The following is a 21,162-nucleotide window of genomic DNA, read 5'->3' as shown; positions in this document are numbered from 1 at the left end:
TGTGTTTGTACCTGACGGGACCATCGCTGCGTACGCACTGAACGCACTTGGATCACTACACGACTCGCAAATTGCAGAGTGGGGCGGGATCTACCAGAAGCTGCGAGCTGCTTACGAGTTGTATGGTGCACGCTGCGTGGTAGACTCCGCGTTTGCTACCAGCGATTACACCTTCCTCATCAAATCAAGTCAGGACTATTTGGGAGCTGCGTCATCTGCTTCAGATGTGGAAGTGTTACCCAGGCCACCTCAGCGTAACAAGCCGCAGAGTGGGGAATGCGAGCTTTCCAAAGCTCATTTCCTAGGCTAAACAACCGGCTAGACTACGAGGAGCGAGGCGAAAGACGGTTAATCCTCGACGCATGTGTATTACTTCTCAACTTCGAGCTAGATTAGTCGGTATTAATCAGTTGCGCTTTGTCTACATGCCAAACTAAGCTCAGGATCCGGTAAGTCTGGTGTAAACAATTCAATTTCCCCCTTGATTAGCTTGTGTTGCTCTCGTTATCCCCGCCAACGCAGCCGCTAGCAACTCGAAGAGCCGATTGCTTCTCTCGCGGTCGTCTGCTCGATCTTGTTCGCGCTGGCGGCGTTCTTCCTCGCGCCAACGCTGCTGCTGTTCGCGATCGACTTCTCTCTGGCGCTGGTCCTGCAGCATAATGAGACGCGCCAGCGAAAGCAGATCATCGCCATCATTGCCGCTATGCTCCTGGCCTTGACGGGAAGCACCAGTGGACGTCCTACAGTAGCAACAGCAGTGCGAGAGCTTGTAGCTACATCTTCTACGTCGTCATCGTCCTCAAAAACCTCGGCAGCGTCCTCTCCAATGCCATCTCCTCTTGCGAGGTCAGCTCGCTGAGTGATGGCGGATGCAATTTTAATGGTCCGGCCTACATCGTCAGGCACGTGTGGATTTCCGGTACCCATATTAGTTTTGTAGAGTTTTGCAAACTTTCGGCGAAGACTCGCCACTGTGCGATCAACGCCAGGGTTGATCTCGTTATGGCGGTGCACAACCGTCTCCCATTCGTCTCCGCCAATAGGCTTCATGGTTTCAAGAAGATCGAGGAGTTTGTCTATCTCCACTCTTGTAAAGCCAATCCCTCTAGCTGCTCGAGGAATGGTGCGCCTGCGCCGAGTTCGCTGGCCAGCTCTGTTGGTCTCCTCAGGATCGGTGGGCATCGGAGCCGCTATTGTTGGCGCCGTCGCCGGAGTTGACGAAATCGGCGCTGTCGCCTGTGTTGCTGGTGCAGGAGCTGCTGCTGTCGAAGCTCTAAGAGCTGGAGACGTCGCTGGAGGAGCTGGGGGAGATGTCGAGGCACCTGCCACCGACCACTCTGCACTTGACGCACGAGGAATAGGCGCTTGGATTGAGGAAGCTGGAGGATACGGCGTTAAGCGTGAGAGGCACACCCATGCTGCTGGTTTTATTTTTTTCTCGCCATGCTGGTCTTGAGATCCGACGAGTGACTGCATGCTTAGTTGGGAGTCTACTTGTGGCTGGGAAGCTGGGAAGGCGGCGTCTGCTGCGTGAGCGGCACTTGCGGGGTGGTAGTCGTTGGAGAAGCTGCTCTTGTGAGCTGGGCATCTTGCCGAGACTCTCAGACTCCGAGACGGAAGGGAGCTCCATGCGCGTTCTTCCTGTCTCGGCGCAGGAATGACTCGCGATGCATGGTTTTGAAGCATAGTACGATGTACCATTCTGTCAGGGGTGGCAACCACCCCTAGCAGATTTCCCTCCACAGGCCAAATTGGTACGAAAACGCAGCTACTCCTGAACAGTCTTTGCTCGATTTGGTACTCCCAAGATGCGATTTGAGTTTTCAGGAGTCGTCCATTTTTTGCACCATCAGACCCCCCCCCCCTAATTGTTATAAACGCTTCCAATCTATTTATTGAGAAGGTTTTGGTCTGACCAATGATTTATTTTCTGTCAATAAAATATACGAATATTTACATAATTGGTGAAGTTCTTCGACCAATAATTCATTGGAGTAGATTGAAATGAAAGGTTTTCGACCAATTAATTAATTTCGGGTCCGACTACCAGAATCGATACCTCGTCGAATCGAATCGAGTGTCCGAAATTAGCCATTAGCAAATGGCTCGGCTCTCGTCCGAGGAAAACTATTATTTTGTTTTTCTTGCTAATGGCTTGGTCGAACACTCGATTCGATTCGACGAGTTATCGAAGACCAAATTTCCGAAAATCCGAAATCCGAAATTAGGACGAAAATAACCATTCCCGAAATTAACTCGGCTAGTCTTCCAAACAGGCGGACACAAGAACGCGCCATAGATTCTTCTCGATCCGGGAGAAACTCTTTTGCATACTCCCGCCCATATACAAGTTTGCGCGTAGTGAGATATGTTTCTGGGTAGTGTATTTTTCCCCGGCACTTGTGAACTTCGACCTTCGACTGCTCGTCGACAGGACCCGAACGGATGGCACCAGCGAAGGCGCAGGACGCGCCCAAGCGCAGGAGGAAGGCCAAGCCCCGCGTGAAGAAGGACTCGGGCGCGCTCCAGCCCAATGCCAAGCAGGCGATCCGCACAGGCCACGTGGTGTTCGTCGGCCGCGTGCCGTCCGCGCTGTGCGCCAGCGAGTCCGCCGTGAAGGACTTCTTCGGCGAGTACGGCACGCTGCAGTCCGTCACCGTACGTGCCCCATGCCAATGCCAATGCAGCAACCGTTGTAACCGGCGACGCCAATGGCTAATGAATCCGTGATGAATCGCGGCAGATCCACCACAACTTTCTGGACATGGACCCCGACGGGTTCCTGTACTTGGAGTACGCGGAGAAGGAGGAGGCGGAGGCGGCGGTGGCTGCCGTGAAGGACAAGACGGTGGGGTCGACGGTCAGCATCACCGCCAAGTCCAGGAAGGCGGTGCGCCCGTCCACCATCACGGGGATGCAGGCGTCGTTGGCCCTGCGTCGGGAGGAGCCCCGGGTGGAGGTGGACGAGGAGATGAAGGACCTGCTGCTCGGCAGACACGAGGGCAACCGCTTCTCGCAGAGCCAGCAGGAGCAGGCCATGGACGAGGAGGACCTCATCCTCCAGAGCCTCTCGCAGCACTCGTTCGCGCACTCCCAGCCGAAAAAGAAGAAGAAGAAGAAGCGACGCAGGGCCTCGGACGAACCTGCAGCCGCGGAGGCGGAGGCGTCGCCCAAGCCCAAGAAGAAGGCCAAGAAGGCCAAGAAGACGAGATCCAACAAGGTGGCCATCCCGACCGAATAGAAGACAAAGGCGGCGGTCGGATATGGCGGCAGATATGTTAATTAAAGGTATTTCTTAGAGCAGGAGGGACTTCTTCGCTTATTGCAAGGATGACGACGAGCGCTTCTCCTTCATGCGGCGCAGCAGCAACTGCATGCGCTCGCTAGACGAGCACGTGCACGAGGTGTGGCCACAAGTCGGGCATTGCTGCAATCGAGCCTTCTTGTTAGGGAGCTCAGAGATATCAGTAGGAGCTGCACGACGAGGTTGGGTTCGCGCAGATGGTTCAGACGGTGACGGGACTTCCTCTTGGTCTTCTTCGTCTGAGCTTGCAGTCGCAAATTCATCCGAGCTTGACGGGAGTTCGACAACTTCAAACTCCTCGTCTCCGGACCCGTCCTCCCAGTCTTCGTCATCATTATCGTTGTTGTCGTTGGCTTCATTGTCTTCGGTATTAGGCGTCGTGAGTGTTGTGAGCGATAGCTCCTCGGCATTCACTTGGAATGCGGCATTAGCAGGAGCCTGGCCACCGTTGAGTGGCGCTACAAGCGTCGACATTACTTTACGTTTTGCACGGTTGCTTGGACCGGTTTGCGAGCTGGCGACTGAAGATGGGGCAGAGCCATCCACACTCTTGCCCGCAATGCGTCGCTCCAAAGCAGCAAGAGCACGCTTCGTGCGTTCATTACCCGGCTGGCCAAGATTTTGAAGACGAAGAGTATGCCGCAGGCGTGGGGAACGTCTCGTGCCTTTGTGCGATGCCTTGTTGGAAGTGGATGCGTGACTTGATGGTGACGATAGTGGGGACTGAGACGGCGTCATCAGTGAGTGAGCACTTTCAACAGACTGGGCGTCCGAATCGGACATAAAGATGTCTTCTTCAAAAGTTCCTGTGCTTCCTTCGTCCCCAACTTCTTCGTCGTCATCCGTGAACTCCATCTGTTCGAACTCCGAGTCGCTCTCTTCGTTCTCGGACGAGAGCAATTCATCATGCTCATAATCGCTGTCATCTTCCTCTTCTTCGCTCTCTTTCTGAGCCATGCGTGCATCCATTAGAATCTTGGTTTGTCCAGTCAGTCCCAAATCTGTTGTTGGGGCACCAGCCAGCTCCGACGGCATCTCAATCGGCATGAAATCTTGAATTTCCTCGACCCCGAGAGTTATCGGTTGGCCATTTGCATCCGCAGGCGGAGATACACCTTCGTCCGCGACATCAATATTCAGTTGGTTTTGCTGTAGTTTCTCCTTACTGTTCTTTTCAGCGTCCATAAAGGATGGCCAGTTGTGTTTGCACGTCGAGTTCAGGAGCGTCGCGGGGCTGATGAACGACCATGACGAGAAAAACAGAGCCGGATGCAGATTCTTGATTTTGCAGAAAGTCGCGTCTGATGCTTTCTTCTGAGCACTAGATCCAGGCGCAGATACGCGGGGTCTATCTCCAACGCCAGTCGGAACATACCCGCCTACAGGTTGAGCGAGAAAAGCGAAACGTACTGCTTGACTCAGCTGCTGCAACTGCAATGCGGCATCCAGTCTCGACCTCTCTGCTTCTTTCCGTTGTCGCACCATCCGATTTCGTAACTTGGCTTCTAAATACTCTTTCATGGCGACAGCGAGATCGAGTGAGTCATCATCAGGCGCTGTCAGCCCCATACCAGCAAGCTCGGAACGGAACTTCGCTGAGATTCGCTCCCAGCGCTTCCTAATCTCGAGACGGCTCCGATGCGGTAGATAACTTTTTGCTAGACGAGCGAAATGGTACTTCTCGCTGTGCAGCTCAACGAGGCCACGTGCTATCCGAAGATCCTCTTCGAGTAGCCAGCCAGTATTCCGAGGGTGAGGTGGTGTGATCTTCTGGTGTAGTGCCTTCACCGCGCTCATGCCAGTCTTAGCGCTAATCAAATACTTGTATCGGTGTCGGAGATTATGCGCCGTCTTCGACGGGAGAAAGTGCTGCCGAATATGCTCCCACGACTCTAACTGCGTGCCAAAGCGCTTGACGCCATGAGCCAGCAAATTGTCCTCGGTCGTGGTGTACCCTTTTTTCGACTTCCGACGCTTCTTGACCACTATTAAGTGCATATCCAGCTGCAACATTTGCTCTTGAATCGCCCGATTGCGGTCTTCAACCGAACAGCCACGAGCAAAGCCAGCCGAAAGTTCATCGACAGTTTGCGAGCCTACAAGCTCAAACATCGACGGGTGGGCCACCGCTGCGTGGGCTGCCGTCAACGACCTCGTCACACGTCGCAACGCCAACAGATTTTCGGTGGTGCTGGCGCTACATTCACCTCCTGACGGATCAGCCGCAGATGGGGTTTTGTCCCCACCAGCATCAACATCTTCAACTTCAACTTCACTCGACCCAGCAACAGCAACAGCACCCACGCCGCCCGTCGTCGCGGGATTCAATTTGGACAGCAATGCGTTCTTGTACTTCAGTGCCTTTTCACCTCGCTGTTGCAATTCCTCGATCATAGCGCGACACTCAGCAAGCTCAGGGGTCTTCCGGCCTTGGGACAAAAGATGATAGCTCTGCAGCAGCAACTGGAGGTGCTTATGCATCTGCGACGCCAGTTGAATGCACTGCGTCTGTGTGACAGCTCCCCGGTGGCCCCTCAGCATGGCTGGCGCACTGTCCGTGAGGTTCATCGCCATCGGCGACTTCGTCGCCGCAGTAGCATCAGGCACCACAGCAGTAGCGGTAGTAGCAACGGGCAGAGCCGAAACGTCACTGTTGTCCACCGTCAGCACGTCTTCTCTGGGCGGCTCCGGCGCTGGAGCAACGGCAACGGCGACAGCAGCTCCAGCTGTCGACAGCTTGGTGAATGTGAGCGTCGAGTCCAGCAGCAAGTCTGTGAGCTCCTTCTTGGAGATGCCGCGCCGCGCGTCCTCGTCCTCATGGTCGTCCTCCTCGTCGTCGGGGCGGTACTCCTCGTCTTCCTCGTCCAGGAACGACAGGTTCTCCTGCTCGTTGGGCAGCAGACTCGACAGGAAGCGCTGGTACTCGCGGTCCTCCTCCGTCTCGACGGCCGCCTACGATCACGCCGGTCAATGATTAGTCCAAGACACGCCACAGAGATACGTCATCATGAACGTTGCCCTTTCGACAATTTTGGCGCCAAACCGAAGTTGACTTTTTGTGTTTTGGCGCCAAAATGGGTACTGTACTTGCCGTACCTCGAGCGCGGCGTCGGGCAGCGAGGCCTCCAGCGTGTCGATGGGCACGTCCACGAGCGAGAACTTGGTGCGCGTGCGGGCGGCGATGGTGTCGGCGTCGCTCTCGGCGCCCGCGGGCCCCGCGCCGTCCGCCATGGAGTACAGTACTCGCCGCTCCCAGAGCCCCCGCGCTACTAGCGATTTGGCTCCGCTTTGCCCGCGCGCAGTGAACTCTGCGACGTGTGACGAGACGTGATTAGTGCCTGGGATTGTAGAGTATGTGACGATTCGGGACCGATAGCCAAGTACGTAAGCAGGATGCAGCGAAGCGACACTTTGGGCTCCAAAGACGAGCAGCCACAGCACTATACCAGCCCTTGATTCCCTGGTCATCAAGCCTGCCGTTACCATTGCTGTCGCTTGCTTTGCGCTAGACTTGAGCCCATTGAGCAATTTGCCACCCAGTCGCCAAGTCGCATCACATCTCCGTCCGTCGCGATGGCCCCCACCACTTCCTGCCCGACGTCAGCCGGTGTCGTCGGTTCTTCCGCGTCCAAGACATCGCAGACCAGCGCCAAGCTGCTGTTCGAGACCGCGACGGATTCGGCCGTTGCGTCGGCCATTAACACCGGTATGGAGTTCCGAGCCGGGCCTGGCTACTCGCCCTTCGCGCTGGACAAGAGCTTCGTGGCCGGCTTCGAGAACCAGACGCCGCCCTTCGGCTTCAACGGTCTGGGTGAGCTCGTGTACATGCGCACGTACTCGCGCGTCAAGGCCGACGGCGCCAAGGAGCGCTGGTTCGAGACCGTGGAGCGAGTGATCAACGGCACCTTCAACATGCAGAAAAAGTGGCTGCAGCAGCTGGGCCAGCCCTGGCACCAAGACGAGATGACCCGCGTCGCCCAGGAGATGTACACGCGCGTCTTCCAGATGAAGTTCACGCCGCCTGGACGCGGCCTCTGGGCGATGGGGTCGCCGATCACGGAGGAGCGCGGGCTGTACGCGGCGCTGAACAACTGCGCCTTCGTCTCCACGGCGGATATCCTCGAGCTCGACACGCCAGCGGAGCCCTTCTGCTTCCTGATGGAGGCTGCCATGCTGGGTGTCGGCGTGGGTTTTGACACCAAGGGCGCGTGCAAGGTGCTCGTTCAAGGCTGCGATGAGACCAAGACCAGTGACTATACTATTCCGGACTCGCGTGAAGGATGGGTGGAGTCGGTGAAGATGCTGCTCGAGGCGCACTTCCTACGCCAGCCCGCACTCAAGTTCGATTACGCATTGATCCGGCCGGCTGGTGAGCCGATCAAGGGTTTCGGTGGCATCAGCTCCGGTGCCGGCTCGCTGGTTGCCTTGCACGAGGCTATTGAGGCTATCCTCAAGCCGCTGGCTGGTAAACCGTTGACAGCTCGCGGCATCGTCGACATCATGAACCAGATGGGCGTCTGCGTGGTGTCGGGTAATGTGCGCCGGACTGCTGAGATTGCCTTTGGCGACTACAACGACGAGGAGTATGTCGACCTGAAGAACTACGAGAAGAATCCGGATCGAGCTGCGTACGGGTGGACATCGAACAACAGTATTTTCGCTGACATCGGCATGGACTACAAGCCGATCGCCGAACGTATTGTGCGCAACGGTGAGCCCGGTTTCGCGTGGCTTGAGAACATGCGCAACTATGGCCGCATGAACGGTGTCAAGGACGACCGTGACCGCAACGCATCGGGTGGTAACCCGTGCTTGGAGCAGACTCTGGAGTCGTACGAGATGTGCTGTCTCGTTGAGACTTTCCCGTACAACCACGACAGTATGGAGGACTTCTTGGAGACCCTCAAGTACGCGTATATGTACGCTAAGACGGTGACGCTGGGCCAGACGCAGTGGCCGCGAACCAACGAAGTTATGCAGCGCAACCGCCGCATTGGCTGCAGCATGTCAGGAATCGCGCAGTTTATCTCAAACCGAGGCCTGAACGAGTTTCAACGCTGGTGCGAGGCTGGATACGACCGAATCCAGGAAGTGGACAAGCAGATCTCAACTCACTTCGCCATTCCTCGGTCCATCAAGACCACCTCCATTAAGCCCAGCGGCACCGTGTCGCTTCTTGCCGGCGCTACGCCTGGCATGCACTACCCTGAGAGCCGCTTCTACATCCGCCGTATGCGTCTGGACAAGCACTCAGACCTGCTACCAGCACTGCGGCGTGCAGGCTACGAGATCGAACCAGCTAACGAAGCCCCGGACTCCACGTTAGTCGTTTCCATTCCTGTGGACGTGGGCAAGGGCGTTCGCACGCTATCAGATGTGTCTGCGTGGGAACAGTTCGCGCTGTCAGCGTTCCTGCAACGCTACTGGGCCGACAACCAGGTGAGCTGCACGGTGACTTTTGACCCGAAGACGGAAGGCCCGCAACTCGCTCGCATGCTGGACTACTTCCAGTACCAACTTAAGGGCATCAGTCTGCTACCCAAGTTGGAACTGGGCGCGTACAAGCAGATGCCGTATGAGGAGATCAACGCCCGCATCTACCACAAGATGAACCAGAGCATCGAACCTCTGCAGTTCAACGTAATTCAGTCCACCGAAACAGTGATCAACGTCCCCGATAAGTACTGCGAGGCCTGTGTGACGGACCCATAAACTATATAGGTAGTAAGCAGTGTGCTAGAAAGTCATCACCAAAATTCCATGTTGTTTTCGTTACCAGTAGTTCCACCCTAGAACTTCCACGATTGCTGTGCTCCTAACCTACTAAAGTCACCCCTATAACTTACAGGCTACAAGATACAATCCGAGGTCAAAACGAAAGGCAAACACTGCATGGCACAATAGTACACTATGGTACCGGTACTATACATGGTACATGTATGTTACTATCTTTCCACGAGTTACATGTAAAGTGCTATCAAGCCCTGACTGTATCAAGGACAATGATCAGTCGAGCGTTTGGATGGCGTCAGCCTTGCGATGGAGAAGGTGGCTGGTTGTGCGCCGAGATGGCCATGTTCTCCTAACATGCTCATGGCCAGTTGCGTATGTCCAGTCGGTGCGTCATCTACCTGTTTGGCATGGCACGTTCATTACGCACCAACGCCAAGAAAGCCTTCAACGTGACTATCTCGGCGCACAATCACCATCCCTAGGCTGACGCCATCCAAACGCTCGACTAATCAATCATCCTATCAAACCCGCTGATGTGAGCAGCACCAACGAAGCTTTGTGTATCTGCTGAGACCGTCGCCCACTTCATTCTTGAATTTGTGCCGTGTGCAACAGGCGACTCGATTAACGAGACGAGGGCCGAAATGCCGCCATTCGAACTGGCCAAGGATACCGCCACGTCAGCCAAGACGCTGCTGGCCGACGGATCCCAAGCCTTCAATGACCACCTCATAGCCAAGCTTCAACCAGCTCTGGGCCGCTCCCTGCCTCAGATGGAGGTGCGCGTCAAGAACCTCAGCGTCTCGGCCGACGTGGTCGTCGGACGCCACGAGGACGGACGCGAGCTGCCCACGCTCACTCACACCCTCAAGACGGCGGCGCTCAAGCTCTCGGCCAAGAAGCACGTGGTGCACAAGACCATCCTGCGCAGCTTCAGTGGCGTGTTCGAGCCGGGCACCATCACGCTCGTGCTGGGCCAGCCCAGCTCCGGCAAGTCCTCGCTCATGAAGGTGCTGAGCGGCCGCTTCCCCAAGGACAAGAGGGTCACGGTGGACGGAGACATTACGTACAACGGCGTGCCGCAACGCGAGCTCGGCGGTCGCTTGCCGCAGTTCGTCACGTACGTGGACCAGCACGACGTGCACTTCCCCACGCTCACGGTCAAGGAGACGCTCGAGTTCGCGCACGCCTTCACTGGCGGCGAGCTGCAGCGTCGCGGCAAGGAGCTGTTCACGCACGGGTCTGCTGAAGAGAACCTGGAGGCGCTCCAGACGGCGCAGACGCTGTTCCATCACTACCCGGACATTGTCATCGAGCAGCTCGGACTGCAGAACTGCCAGGACACCATTATTGGCAACGGTATGCTGCGAGGTGTCTCGGGTGGTGAGCGGAAGCGCGTGACGACGGGCGAGATGGAGTTCGGCATGAAGTACATGACGCTTATGGACGAGATCAGCACCGGTCTGGACAGCGCCACGGCTTTCGACATTATCTCCACGCAACGTAGTATCGCCAAGACGCTCGGGAAGACGGTGGTGATCTCCCTGCTGCAGCCTTCTCCCGAAATCTTCGCGCTGTTTGACAACGTTCTCATTTTGAATGCCGGCGAGGTCATGTACCATGGTCCATGCGGCCAAGCTCTGTCGTATTTCGAGAGTTTGGGCTTTCGGTGCCCTCCACACCGAGATGTGGCTGACTTCTTGCTGGATTTGGGAACAAACCAGCAGTTGAAGTATCACGACTCACTTCCTGCTGCTGGTTTGGTGACGCACCCTCGTTGGCCTGTCGAGTTTGGTCAGCATTTCCAGCGGTCGAACATTTATCGCGATACTCTCGCTCGTTTGGACGAGCCCTGGAGTGATGATCTGGTCTCAAGTGTGGGCGACGTTTTCAACTTTGTACCGGAATTTCAGCAATCGTTTATCGAGAATGTAATCACTGTAACGTGGCGCCAGGTGATGGTCGCGATACGAAACATAGCGTTTATTCGCGTTCGCGGCTTCATGGTGATTGTGCTCGCTCTCTTGTACGGCAGTTTGTTTTATCAATTGGAGCCGACGAATGTCCAAGTGGCGATGGGCGTCTTGTTTCAGAGCCTGTTCTTCCTTGGTCTCGGACAGTACGCTCAAGTTCCAGGCTACTGCAGTATTCGCATCATCTTCTACAAGCAACGCCGAGCCAACTTCATTCGCACGTCTGCCTATGTATTAGCTTGCTCAGCGAGCCAAATTCCGTGGGCCCTGGGTGAGACGATTGTATTCGGTACAATTGTGTACTGGATGTGCGGGTTCGTTGCAACCGCAGGGAATTTTCTGTTGTATGAGCTACTGGTATTCCAGACGTTAATGGCATTCGCGGCTTGGTATTTCTTTATGGCAGCCGTGACGCCAGACATGCACATCGCGAAGCCTGCCTCGATGATGTCCATCTTTACTTTCGTCGCGTTCGCGGGTTTCGTGGTCCCCAAGAACCAAATTCCCGACTATTTTATCTGGATCTACTGGCTGGACCCCATCGCCTGGTGTCTCCGTTCAGTCGCCGTCAGTCAGTATCGATCGTCTGCGTTCGACGTGTGTGAACACGCTGGAGTCAACTACTGCAAGCAGTACAAGATGAATATGGGCGAATACTTTTTGTCGCTGTACGACGTACCTTCCAGTGAGAACTGGGTTTGGATTGGGGTTGTCGTTCTGTTCGTCATTTACGCCGTCTTCATGGTCCTTGGTTGGGCTGTGCTTGAGTACAAGCGCTACGAAAGCCCCGAGCATATCACCATGACAGGAGAGGAGGACACAGCAAGTACGGCATTGGATGACTACGTGTTGGCCACGACACCCACCAGCGGAAGGAAGACACCAGCCATGAACACACAGACTGATGAGACCGTAACACTAAACGTGAAGGCTTCAAGTAAAAAGTTCGAGCCCGTCGTCATCGCATTCCAGGATCTATGGTACTCCGTGCCGGACCCGCGCAATCCCAAGGAAACAATCACGCTGCTCAAGGGGATCAGCGGCTTCGCGATGCCAGGATCAATCACTGCCCTCATGGGGTCCACCGGTGCAGGCAAGACGACTCTCATGGACGTGATCGCCGGACGCAAGACCGGAGGCACCATCCAGGGCAAAATCATGCTCAACGGCTACGAGGCCACCGACTTGGCCATCCGTCGTTCCACAGGCTACTGCGAGCAGATGGACATCCACTCGGACGCGTCGACTATCCGTGAAGCGCTGGTGTTTAGCGCGTTCCTGCGCCAGGACAGCTCCGTTCCCGACAGCCAGAAGTATGACTCGGTGGAGGAATGTCTGGAGTTGCTGGACCTGCAGAGCGTGGCAGATGAGATTGTTCGTGGCAGTCCGACGGAGCGCATGAAGCGCCTGACGATCGGTGTGGAGCTAGCCGCCGACCCGAGTGTGCTATTCCTTGATGAACCGACAAGCGGACTGGATGCACGCTCCGCCAAGCTCATCATGGACGGCGTGCGCAAGGTGGCGGACACGGGTCGCACCATTGTGTGCACCATTCACCAGCCATCCACGGAGGTGTTCATGCTCTTCGACAAACTTCTGCTGCTGAAGCGCGGCGGCCAGACGGTGTACTTCGGTGACTTGGGCAAGCGCGCTCAGAAGATGGTGGACTACTTCGAGGCGATTCCGGGCGTGCCGCGTCTTCCGGAGGGGTACAATCCTGCGACTTGGATGCTCGAGTGCATCGGTGCGGGTGTGAGCCATGTGAACGAGAACCCGATGGATTTCGTGGAGATTTTCAACTCGAGTGAATTGAAACGCGATATGGACGTGCAGTTGGCCTCGGAAGGTGTGTCTGTGCCGGTTCCAGGGTCTACAGAACTGGTATTTGGCAAGAAGCGTGCAGCAAGCTCGTGGACGCAGATGACGGCGCTGGTGGGGCGATTCATGAACCTGTACTGGCGAACTCCATCGACGAATTTGACGCGGATATTGATCATGCCGCTAATGGGTCTAGTGTTTGGTCTGGTATATGTCGGCACGGATTACAATTCGTATCAAGGAATCAACGCTGGCGTGGGTATGGTCTTCCTCACGTCGTACTTCACTGGTGTGGTGTCGTTCAACAGCGCGTTGCCGATCACGTCCGAAGATCGACCGGCTTTCTATCGTGAACGCGAGGCACAAACGTACAGCGCTTTCTGGTACTTTATCGGGTCCACTGTGGTTGAGATCCCGTACGTCTTCTTTTCGATGTTGTTGTACACGGTTATTTTCTACTGGATGGTGGGCTTCAGTGGCTTCGGAACGGCAGTTCTCTACTGGATCAATACGTCGCTTATGGTGCTTTTGCAAACATACATGGGTCAGTTATTGATCTATTCGCTGTCCAGCATCGACGTCGCGGCGCTCGTGGGTGTGATGGTTTACTCCATTACGATCCTCTTTTACGGCTTCAACCCCCCTGCAAGTGATATCCCTGCTGGGTATCGATGGCTCTACACGATCACCCCCCAACGCTACTCCATCAGTGTACTAGTATCCCTGGTGTTTGGCGATTGCGACGACCTACCCAGCTACGACACTGAGACCAAGCAGTATGTTAATGTTCGGAGCGGTCTCGGTTGTCAGCCAATGACCAACCCACCGACCAATATCGACCACATCACGATCAAGGAGTACGTCGAGTCTACGTTTGAGTACAAGCACGACGAGATCTGGCGCAACTTCGGTATTGTCCTCCTGTTCATTGTCATTTTACGGCTAATGGCGCTGCTCTGCCTTCGCTTCATCAACCACCAGAAGAAGTAGCACTTGAGATGGTAAATGCGTAGCAACTAAAAAGTGTTACGATAAAACAACTCACATTTTTCTATGCAGAGGGGACTGGTACATTTGTGACCCCGTCACCCGCGTGAGGTCGTGCAGTCACGTGCTGAACAATGTGTGGTGATCACAGTAAACAGTAAATGTACTATTTCGACCCCTGATGATTCCCTCGCTCATTTTCCATCGAAATCCACTAGAACAGATAGACGACTTAAAGAATACCATCCCGTTGTACATATATGTCAAATAGGCATACTTATCTTTGTACGCTCTTCGTCAACAGGTCTCCAGGTTGAAAGCAGGAACTACGAGTGGAGTTTGCAATGCCTACATCGTCCTATTGGTTGGTCTGCAGCGCTTTTGTCTGGCTAATTTGGCATACTTCAGTAGTTTACAGTTTCCATTCATTTCTGAGCTTTATGTTTTGGAACGCCAACGCCCGCCGTCCTAAGTTGCGAGAAACTCGCAAATGTATGTTCACATTACATAATTTGGTACGTTCGTTATTTGGACCATTGGCGAAGGCCTTACTGCATGCACGGTGGTGTAAGCAGGTCGCTGGGCTTTATCGGCAGATAACGCGCGCAAAGCAGTATCGATAAACACAATCGTGTTGACTCCTTCTTGCGGAGTCAACTCGGGCACGATTAGTGCCTGAGTACAATCAGAACCCTCCCAACTTTATCTCGGTCGCCGAATGATGTTTCGAAGGTTTCACGTGTTCACGAGTTGTGTGGGCCACATTTCACAGACTCTTTGAAATCCTCCAATGCCAAATTCTACACATACTACTATACCAAGGTTTTCATTGCTGTAGTCGTTCTATCATGTTATACAGTCATTACAGAATGATGGTCGTCGAGTACTTCAACGTGACGCCGACTACTCCAATACCTCCAGCACCATTTGAGCCGAGACTCACGCATTTGTGAGCTTCACGTACTCACTCAGTCACTCTTCGATTTGCTCCGAAAAGCAAAAGGCTTCCGCCCACGAAGCCTGCCGCGCCATGGAACCGTTCAAACCCGACGACGATACGTCAGCCAAGACGCTGCTGGCCAACGGATCCCAAGCCTTCAATGACCACCTCATAGCCAAGCTTCAACCAGCTCTGGGCCGCTCCCTGCCTCAGATGGAGGTGCGCGTCAAGAACCTCAGCGTCTCGGCCGACGTGGTCGTCGGACGCCACGAGGACGGACGCGAGCTGCCCACGCTCACTCACACCCTCAAGACGGCGGCGCTCAAGCTCTCGGCCAAGAAGCACGTGGTGCACAAGACCATCCTGCGCAGCTTCAGTGGCGTGTTCGAGCCGGGCACCATCACGCTCGTGCTGGGCCAGCCCAGCTCCGGCAAGTCCTCGCTCATGAAGGTGCTGAGCGGCCGCTTCCCCAAGGACAAGAGGGTCACGGTGGACGGAGACGTCACGTACAACGGCGTGCCGCAACGCGAGCTCGGCGGTCGCTTGCCGCAGTTCGTCACGTACGTGGACCAGCACGACGTGCACTTCCCCACGCTCACGGTCAAGGAGACGCTCGAGTTCGCGCACGCCTTCACTGGCGGCGAGCTGCAGCGTCGCGGCAAGGAGCTGTTCACGCACGGGTCTGCTGAAGAGAACCTGGAGGCGCTCCAGACGGCGCAGACGCTGTTCCATCACTACCCGGACATTGTCATCGAGCAGCTCGGACTGCAGAACTGCCAGGACACCATTATTGGCAACGGTATGCTGCGAGGTGTCTCGGGTGGTGAGCGGAAGCGCGTGACGACGGGCGAGATGGAGTTCGGCATGAAGTACATGACGCTCATGGACGAGATCAGCACTGGTCTGGACAGCGCCACGGCTTTCGACATTATCTCCACGCAACGTAGTATCGCCAAGACGCTCGGGAAGACGGTGGTGATCTCCCTGCTGCAGCCTTCTCCCGAAATCTTCGCGCTGTTTGACAACGTTCTCATTTTGAATTCCGGTGACGTGATGTACCATGGACCTCGCGGCCAAGCTCTGTCGTACTTCGAGAGCTTGGGTTTCCGTTGCCCTCCGCACCGTGACACGGCAGATTTCTTGCTGGATCTAGGAACGAACCAGCAAGTGAAGTATCAAGATGCGCTGCCGATGGGACTAACAAAGCACCCGCGTTGGCCGTCGGAGTTTGGCCAGATTTTCCAAGAATCGAGGATTTTCCGTGGTACCCTTGCTCGCCTCGATGAGCCGCTGAGACCGGACCTCGTTGACAATGTCAAAACTCACATGGAACCAATGCCTGAGTTCCACCAGTCCTTGCAGGAGAACACGCTCACTGTCTTCAAGCGGCAAATGACGATCATGATGCGCAATATTGCCTTCATCCGAGGCCGAGGCTTCATGGTCATCCTCATCGGGCTTCTGTATGGCAGCACGTTCTATCAGCTGGACGTCACCAGGATTCAAGTTGTCATGGGCGTTCTGTTCCAATCCGTGATGTTCCTCGGACTAGGCCAAGCTGCCCACCTTGCAACGTACTGCGATGCAAGGTCTATTTTCTACAAGCAGCGCGGCTCCAACTTCCTCCGCACACCAACGTACGTTCTTGCCAACTCAGCCAGCCAGATCCCATGGGCTCTAGCGGAAACTATCGTGTTCGGCTCACTGATCTACTGGATGTGCGGCTTGAGGTCATCCGTGAAGGCATTCGTGGTATTCGAGATCCTGCTGTTTCTTACGATTCTGGTATTTGCGTCGTGGTTCTTCTTTCTCGCTGCGATTTCACCCAACCTGCACGTCGCAAAGCCGCTGGGTATGGTCTCTGTTCTGTTTTTCATAGCCTTTGGGGGGTTTGTTGTGCCGAAGAGTGAGATGCCGGACTATTTTATCTGGATCTACTGGCTTGGCCCGATTGCTTGGTGCCTTCGTGGAATTGCTGTGAACCAGTACCGGTCGAGCGAGTTCGACGTATGCGTCTACGAGGGTGTCGACTACTGCACGAAGTACCAGACGAAAATGGGCGAGTACTACTTGTCGCTGTATGACGTTCCCTCCGACAAGAGCTGGGTGTGGCTTGCAATCGTGTTCCTTTTGGCAACCTACGTCGTATTCCTCTCTTTCGGCGTTCTCGTCCTTGAGTACAAGAGATACGAGAGCCCTGAGCACATTACACTTACAGCGGAGAATGCGGAGCCAGTCGCATCGGACGAGTACGTGCTGGCCACGACACCCACCAGCGGAAGGAAGACACCAGCCATGAACACACAGACTGATGAGACCGTCACACTAAACGTGAAGGCTTCAAGTAAAAAGTTCGAGCCCGTCGTCATCGCATTCCAGGACCTATGGTACTCCGTGCCGGACCCGCGCAATCCCAAGGAAACAATCACGCTGCTCAAGGGGATCAGCGGCTTCGCGATGCCAGGATCAATCACTGCCCTCATGGGGTCCACCGGTGCAGGCAAGACGACTCTCATGGACGTGATCGCCGGACGCAAGACCGGAGGCACCATCCAGGGCAAAATCATGCTCAACGGCTACGAGGCCACCGACTTGGCCATCCGTCGTTCCACAGGCTACTGCGAGCAGATGGACATCCACTCGGACGCGTCGACTATCCGTGAAGCGCTGGTGTTTAGCGCGTTCCTGCGCCAGGACAGCTCCGTTCCCGACAGCCAGAAGTATGACTCGGTGGAGGAATGTCTGGAGTTGCTGGACCTGCAGAGCGTGGCAGATGAGATTGTTCGTGGCAGTCCGACGGAGCGCATGAAGCGCCTGACGATCGGTGTGGAGCTAGCCGCCGACCCGAGTGTGCTATTCCTTGATGAACCGACAAGCGGACTGGATGCACGCTCCGCCAAGCTCATCATGGACGGCGTGCGCAAGGTGGCGGACACGGGTCGCACCATTGTGTGCACCATTCACCAGCCATCCACGGAGGTGTTCATGCTCTTCGACAAGCTTCTGCTGCTGAAGCGCGGCGGCCAGACGGTGTACTTCGGTGACTTGGGCAAGCGCGCTCAGAAGATGGTGGACTACTTCGAGGCGATTCCGGGCGTGCCGCGTCTTCCGGAGGGGTACAATCCTGCGACTTGGATGCTCGAGTGCATTGGTGCGGGCGTGAGCCATGTGAACGAGAACCCGATGGATTTCGTGGAGATTTTCAACTCGAGTGAAATGAAACGCGATATGGACGTGCAGTTGGCCTCGGAAGGTGTGTCTGTGCCGGCGCCTGGATCAACGGAGCTGGTATTTGCCAAGAAGCGTGCGGCGAGTTCGTGGACGCAGATGACGGCGCTGGTGGGGCGATTCATGAACCTGTACTGGCGAACTCCATCGTACAACCTCACCCGTTTCGCTATCGCGCCAATGTTCGGTCTCCTGTTCGGCTTGATCTACGTGAGCGTATCGTACACGTCTTACCAGGGCGTCAACGCTGGCGTCGGTATGGTCTTCATGACTACCCTGTTTAATGGTGTGGTGGCTTTCAACAGTGTTCTGCCGATTACATCCCAAGACCGCGAGGCGTTCTACCGCGAGCGAGCAGCGCAAACGTACAACTCGCTCTGGTACTTCGTCGGCTCCACGGTGGCCGAGATCCCGTACGTGTTCGGCTCGATGCTGTTGTACACGGTCATTTTCTACTGGTTGGTCGGCTTCACGGGCTTCGAAACAGCAGTTCTCTACTGGATCAACACGTCGCTCTTGGTGCTCTTGCAAACGTATCTCGGGCAGCTGATGATCTATACCGTACCAGGTGTGGAGGTTGCAGCTCTGCTTGGCGTGATGCTGAACTCGATCCTCTTCCTTTTCATGGGCTTTAACCCGCCAGCCAACGCCATTCCGTCCGGGTACAAGTGGCTCTACACGATCACACCGCAACGATACTCGTTATCCGTCCTGATTGCGCTCGTTTTCAGTAAATGCGACGACCTCCCGACGTACGATGCGCAGACTCAGCAGTACGTGAATGTCGGCGGAGATCTTGGCTGCCAACCGATGACAAATCCTCCCGTGACCATTGATCACATCACGATCAAGGAGTACGTTGAGTCTACCTTCGAGTACAAGCACCACGAGATCTGGCGCAACTTCGGCATCGTCATCGCATTCATCGTGGGTATTCGTCTCTTGGCTTTGTTGTCGCTGCGCTTTATCAACCACCAGAAAAGATAGGCGGCAGCATCGGATAGCCAGCTCTTGGCATTATGTCGGATAAACTCTGCATACATGAATATGTACTCACTTTTGCACGCACGTCTTCTTTGCTTGTCTGTTGGTTAACCCGGTATCATTGTGCAGCGGCTGTCAACCAAACCACTACCATCGCTTCCCTAGCAGCTTTGGCTGTGCCTGTGCCCCTCCACCTTTTGCCGTTGTTGCCTCACCTGCCGGTCCGCGAGACTCCTCCTGATCATGACGCCCCGCCCGCATTGCGGCGAACGTGCGTTGCGGCGAAGTTCGAAGTTCACAAGTGCCGAGGCCAACTGTACTACCCAGAAACTTAACTCACTACGCGCAAACTTGTATACCTTCGGAAGTATGCGAAACAAATTTTCCAGTAAGCTTCAACATTAGAATTAATTTCAAGTTTAGTCAGGCTATTTCTATTTTGATACTTATTTAGGATTCTAAATTCTAAGATTATGCCAGGACGAGTCCATCATGGAGGACGACGGTGGACGCCTGCCCAAATGCTGGTTTCCAATATAATACACGGACGTTTTATTATGGCACTTACAAGACAGAGACTATGGTCACATGCATCACCGCGAGAAGCAGTTGGAGTGGTGGTGCAGGTCGGACGTCAGGAACGGGTGCTCGGCCACCTGCTCCAGCGTCGGGCGCTTGCGAGGGTCCATGCTCAGCAGCTTCTCCATGAGGTCCCAGGTCACCTCGGACAGCTTGCGCGGGAACACGCGACGCAGCTTGCGCACGCCTCCGCCGTGGCTCAAGACGCGGAACTGGCGGTCGTCGCAGGTGGGCTTCTCGACGAGCGGCGCGCCCGCGAGCATGATGGCCAGCAGCACGCCGAGCGACCACACGTCGGCCGGCAGCGGGTCGTACGGCTCCTGGGCTGCGAACACCTCGGGCGCCATGTACCAGGCCTTGCCCACGCGCCCGGGCGCCAATAGCTTGCCGTGCTGCGTGGCCAGGCCGAAGTCGCACAGGTGGCAGACGCCCTCAGCGTCCAGCAGCACGTTCTCGAGCGAGATGTCGCGGTGCGCCAGGCCGTTCCGCTTCATGCACAGCAAGCCGCGCACGACGTCGCGCAGGAAGCGGCGCGCCGTGGCCTCGGGCAGGCGCCCGTCGAGCGGGCTGTGGCGCACCACGTCGAACAGGTCTCCGCCCGAGCAGAAGGGGAAGACGAGGTAGAGGTTGCCGCCGCACTGCACCTCCTCCTCCAGCAGCAGCAGGTTCGAGGTCTGCTGCGCCACGAGCTTGCGGTGCACGGCGCGCTCCTGCTGCAGACTCTCGACCACGCGGATCTGCTTGCCGACGGTCACCTGGGCGCGTGCGCAGCGCAGGTCCACGCGCTTGACGGCGAACTGGCGGCCGGTCTTGGAGTCGAGGCACAGCAGCACCTCCCCGAAGAGCGCGGGCGCCAAGGTCTCCATCACCTTCAAGTCGGACAGCCGCTGCGGCGGCGACCGGGTGACGGTCGAGCGGGTCGGCATAGGTTCAGGTTCCGGCGCCGGCTGCTGCTGCTGCGTCGACGTCGGCGTCTTCTTCTTGGTCTTCTTGGGCGTCGTGGCGCTGCCCGCCGAGGACCCGCGCGGCGACGAGAAGGGCGAGAAGGTGGCGGTCAGCATCGCGTCCATGTAGTTGCGGAGGAGGCCCATGGTGCACGCGGAAGCCGAAGCGTCGGACAATGCAGCGGCGGACTGGGCTCAGGTGGTCGGTGTGTGCTCGGCGGGTGCAATTGGGAAGTGAGCTGGGGCGAGCGCGCCGATGGGTGGGCGGGGGTGTGTCCAGATAGATCCGAGCGCCCCTTTCGGCGAGGGTAGCACTGCCGTTTCCAGCGCGTCTTGCGAAATGAACTCGGCTCGGCCGATGCCCGCTGGTGGGCTGCGGACCTGATGGCGATCGCGCTTCGAGCAATCTACGGAAATGCGCCGCTTCGGCGCTGGTGCCGCCCGCTACGGCAGCTGGTAAATCATCGGCCGGGGGCGCGCTTCGAAGCGCACGCGAGGGTGGCAGCCTGCCGGTGCCCGCCGCATAGAGTGGGAGATTGGTGGCCCCGCGCCAACTCAGACAGTTATGCCCGGCGCCTTCCTGTCCGACGCCCACGAGCGAGCTGTCTTCGCGGCGTCGCGGCGCGCTTCTCACCGAAAAATAGTGCCTGGGTTTGGCTTCGGCGGAGCGAG

The 21,162-nt window shown here is 56.2% G+C and overlaps 5 protein-coding genes across 5 annotated transcripts; 3 read left to right on the top strand and 2 right to left on the bottom strand.

Moving 5' to 3' along the window:
- Positions 1 to 2,445: 2,445 nt before the first annotated feature.
- IUM83_01757 (DNA binding protein) lies at positions 2,446 to 3,241 on the top strand (the record flags this gene model as incomplete). Its single annotated transcript, XM_067925633.1, has 2 exons — positions 2,446 to 2,658; positions 2,744 to 3,241. 2 exons carry the CDS (start codon positions 2,446 to 2,448, stop codon positions 3,239 to 3,241), a joined length of 711 nt encoding a protein of 236 aa, XP_067800878.1.
- A 78-nt stretch (positions 3,242 to 3,319) lies between these two features.
- IUM83_01756 (SANT/Myb domain) lies at positions 3,320 to 6,535 on the bottom strand (the record flags this gene model as incomplete). Its single annotated transcript, XM_067925632.1, has 2 exons — positions 3,320 to 6,256; positions 6,401 to 6,535. 2 exons carry the CDS (start codon positions 6,533 to 6,535, stop codon positions 3,320 to 3,322), a joined length of 3,072 nt encoding a protein of 1,023 aa, XP_067800941.1.
- A 342-nt stretch (positions 6,536 to 6,877) lies between these two features.
- IUM83_01755 (ribonucleoside-triphosphate reductase, adenosylcobalamin-dependent) lies at positions 6,878 to 9,016 on the top strand (the record flags this gene model as incomplete). The annotated part of the gene is made up of 3 exons (XM_067925631.1): positions 6,878 to 7,673; positions 7,785 to 8,364; positions 8,464 to 9,016. The coding sequence occupies 3 exons, from the start codon at positions 6,878 to 6,880 to the stop codon at positions 9,014 to 9,016; spliced, it is 1,929 nt and encodes a 642-aa protein (XP_067801056.1).
- A 5,829-nt stretch (positions 9,017 to 14,845) lies between these two features.
- IUM83_01754 (ATP-binding Cassette (ABC) Superfamily) lies at positions 14,846 to 18,970 on the top strand (the record flags this gene model as incomplete). Its single annotated transcript, XM_067925630.1, has 1 exon — positions 14,846 to 18,970. The coding sequence occupies one exon, from the start codon at positions 14,846 to 14,848 to the stop codon at positions 18,968 to 18,970; it is 4,125 nt and encodes a 1,374-aa protein (XP_067801057.1).
- A 590-nt stretch (positions 18,971 to 19,560) lies between these two features.
- Positions 19,561 to 20,637, bottom strand: IUM83_01753 (CAMK protein kinase; the record flags this gene model as incomplete). Its single annotated transcript, XM_067925629.1, has 1 exon — positions 19,561 to 20,637. One exon carries the CDS (start codon positions 20,635 to 20,637, stop codon positions 19,561 to 19,563), a length of 1,077 nt encoding a protein of 358 aa, XP_067801055.1.
- Positions 20,638 to 21,162: the final 525 nt, after the last annotated feature.

This window comes from Phytophthora cinnamomi (genome assembly GCF_018691715.1).
Source record: "Phytophthora cinnamomi strain GKB4 chromosome Unknown Contig0, whole genome shotgun sequence".
Taxonomy (NCBI): Eukaryota; Oomycota; class Peronosporomycetes; order Peronosporales; family Peronosporaceae; genus Phytophthora; species Phytophthora cinnamomi.
The sequence above is the reverse complement of the archived record's forward strand: the minus strand, read 5'-3'. Positions and strand labels throughout refer to the sequence as shown.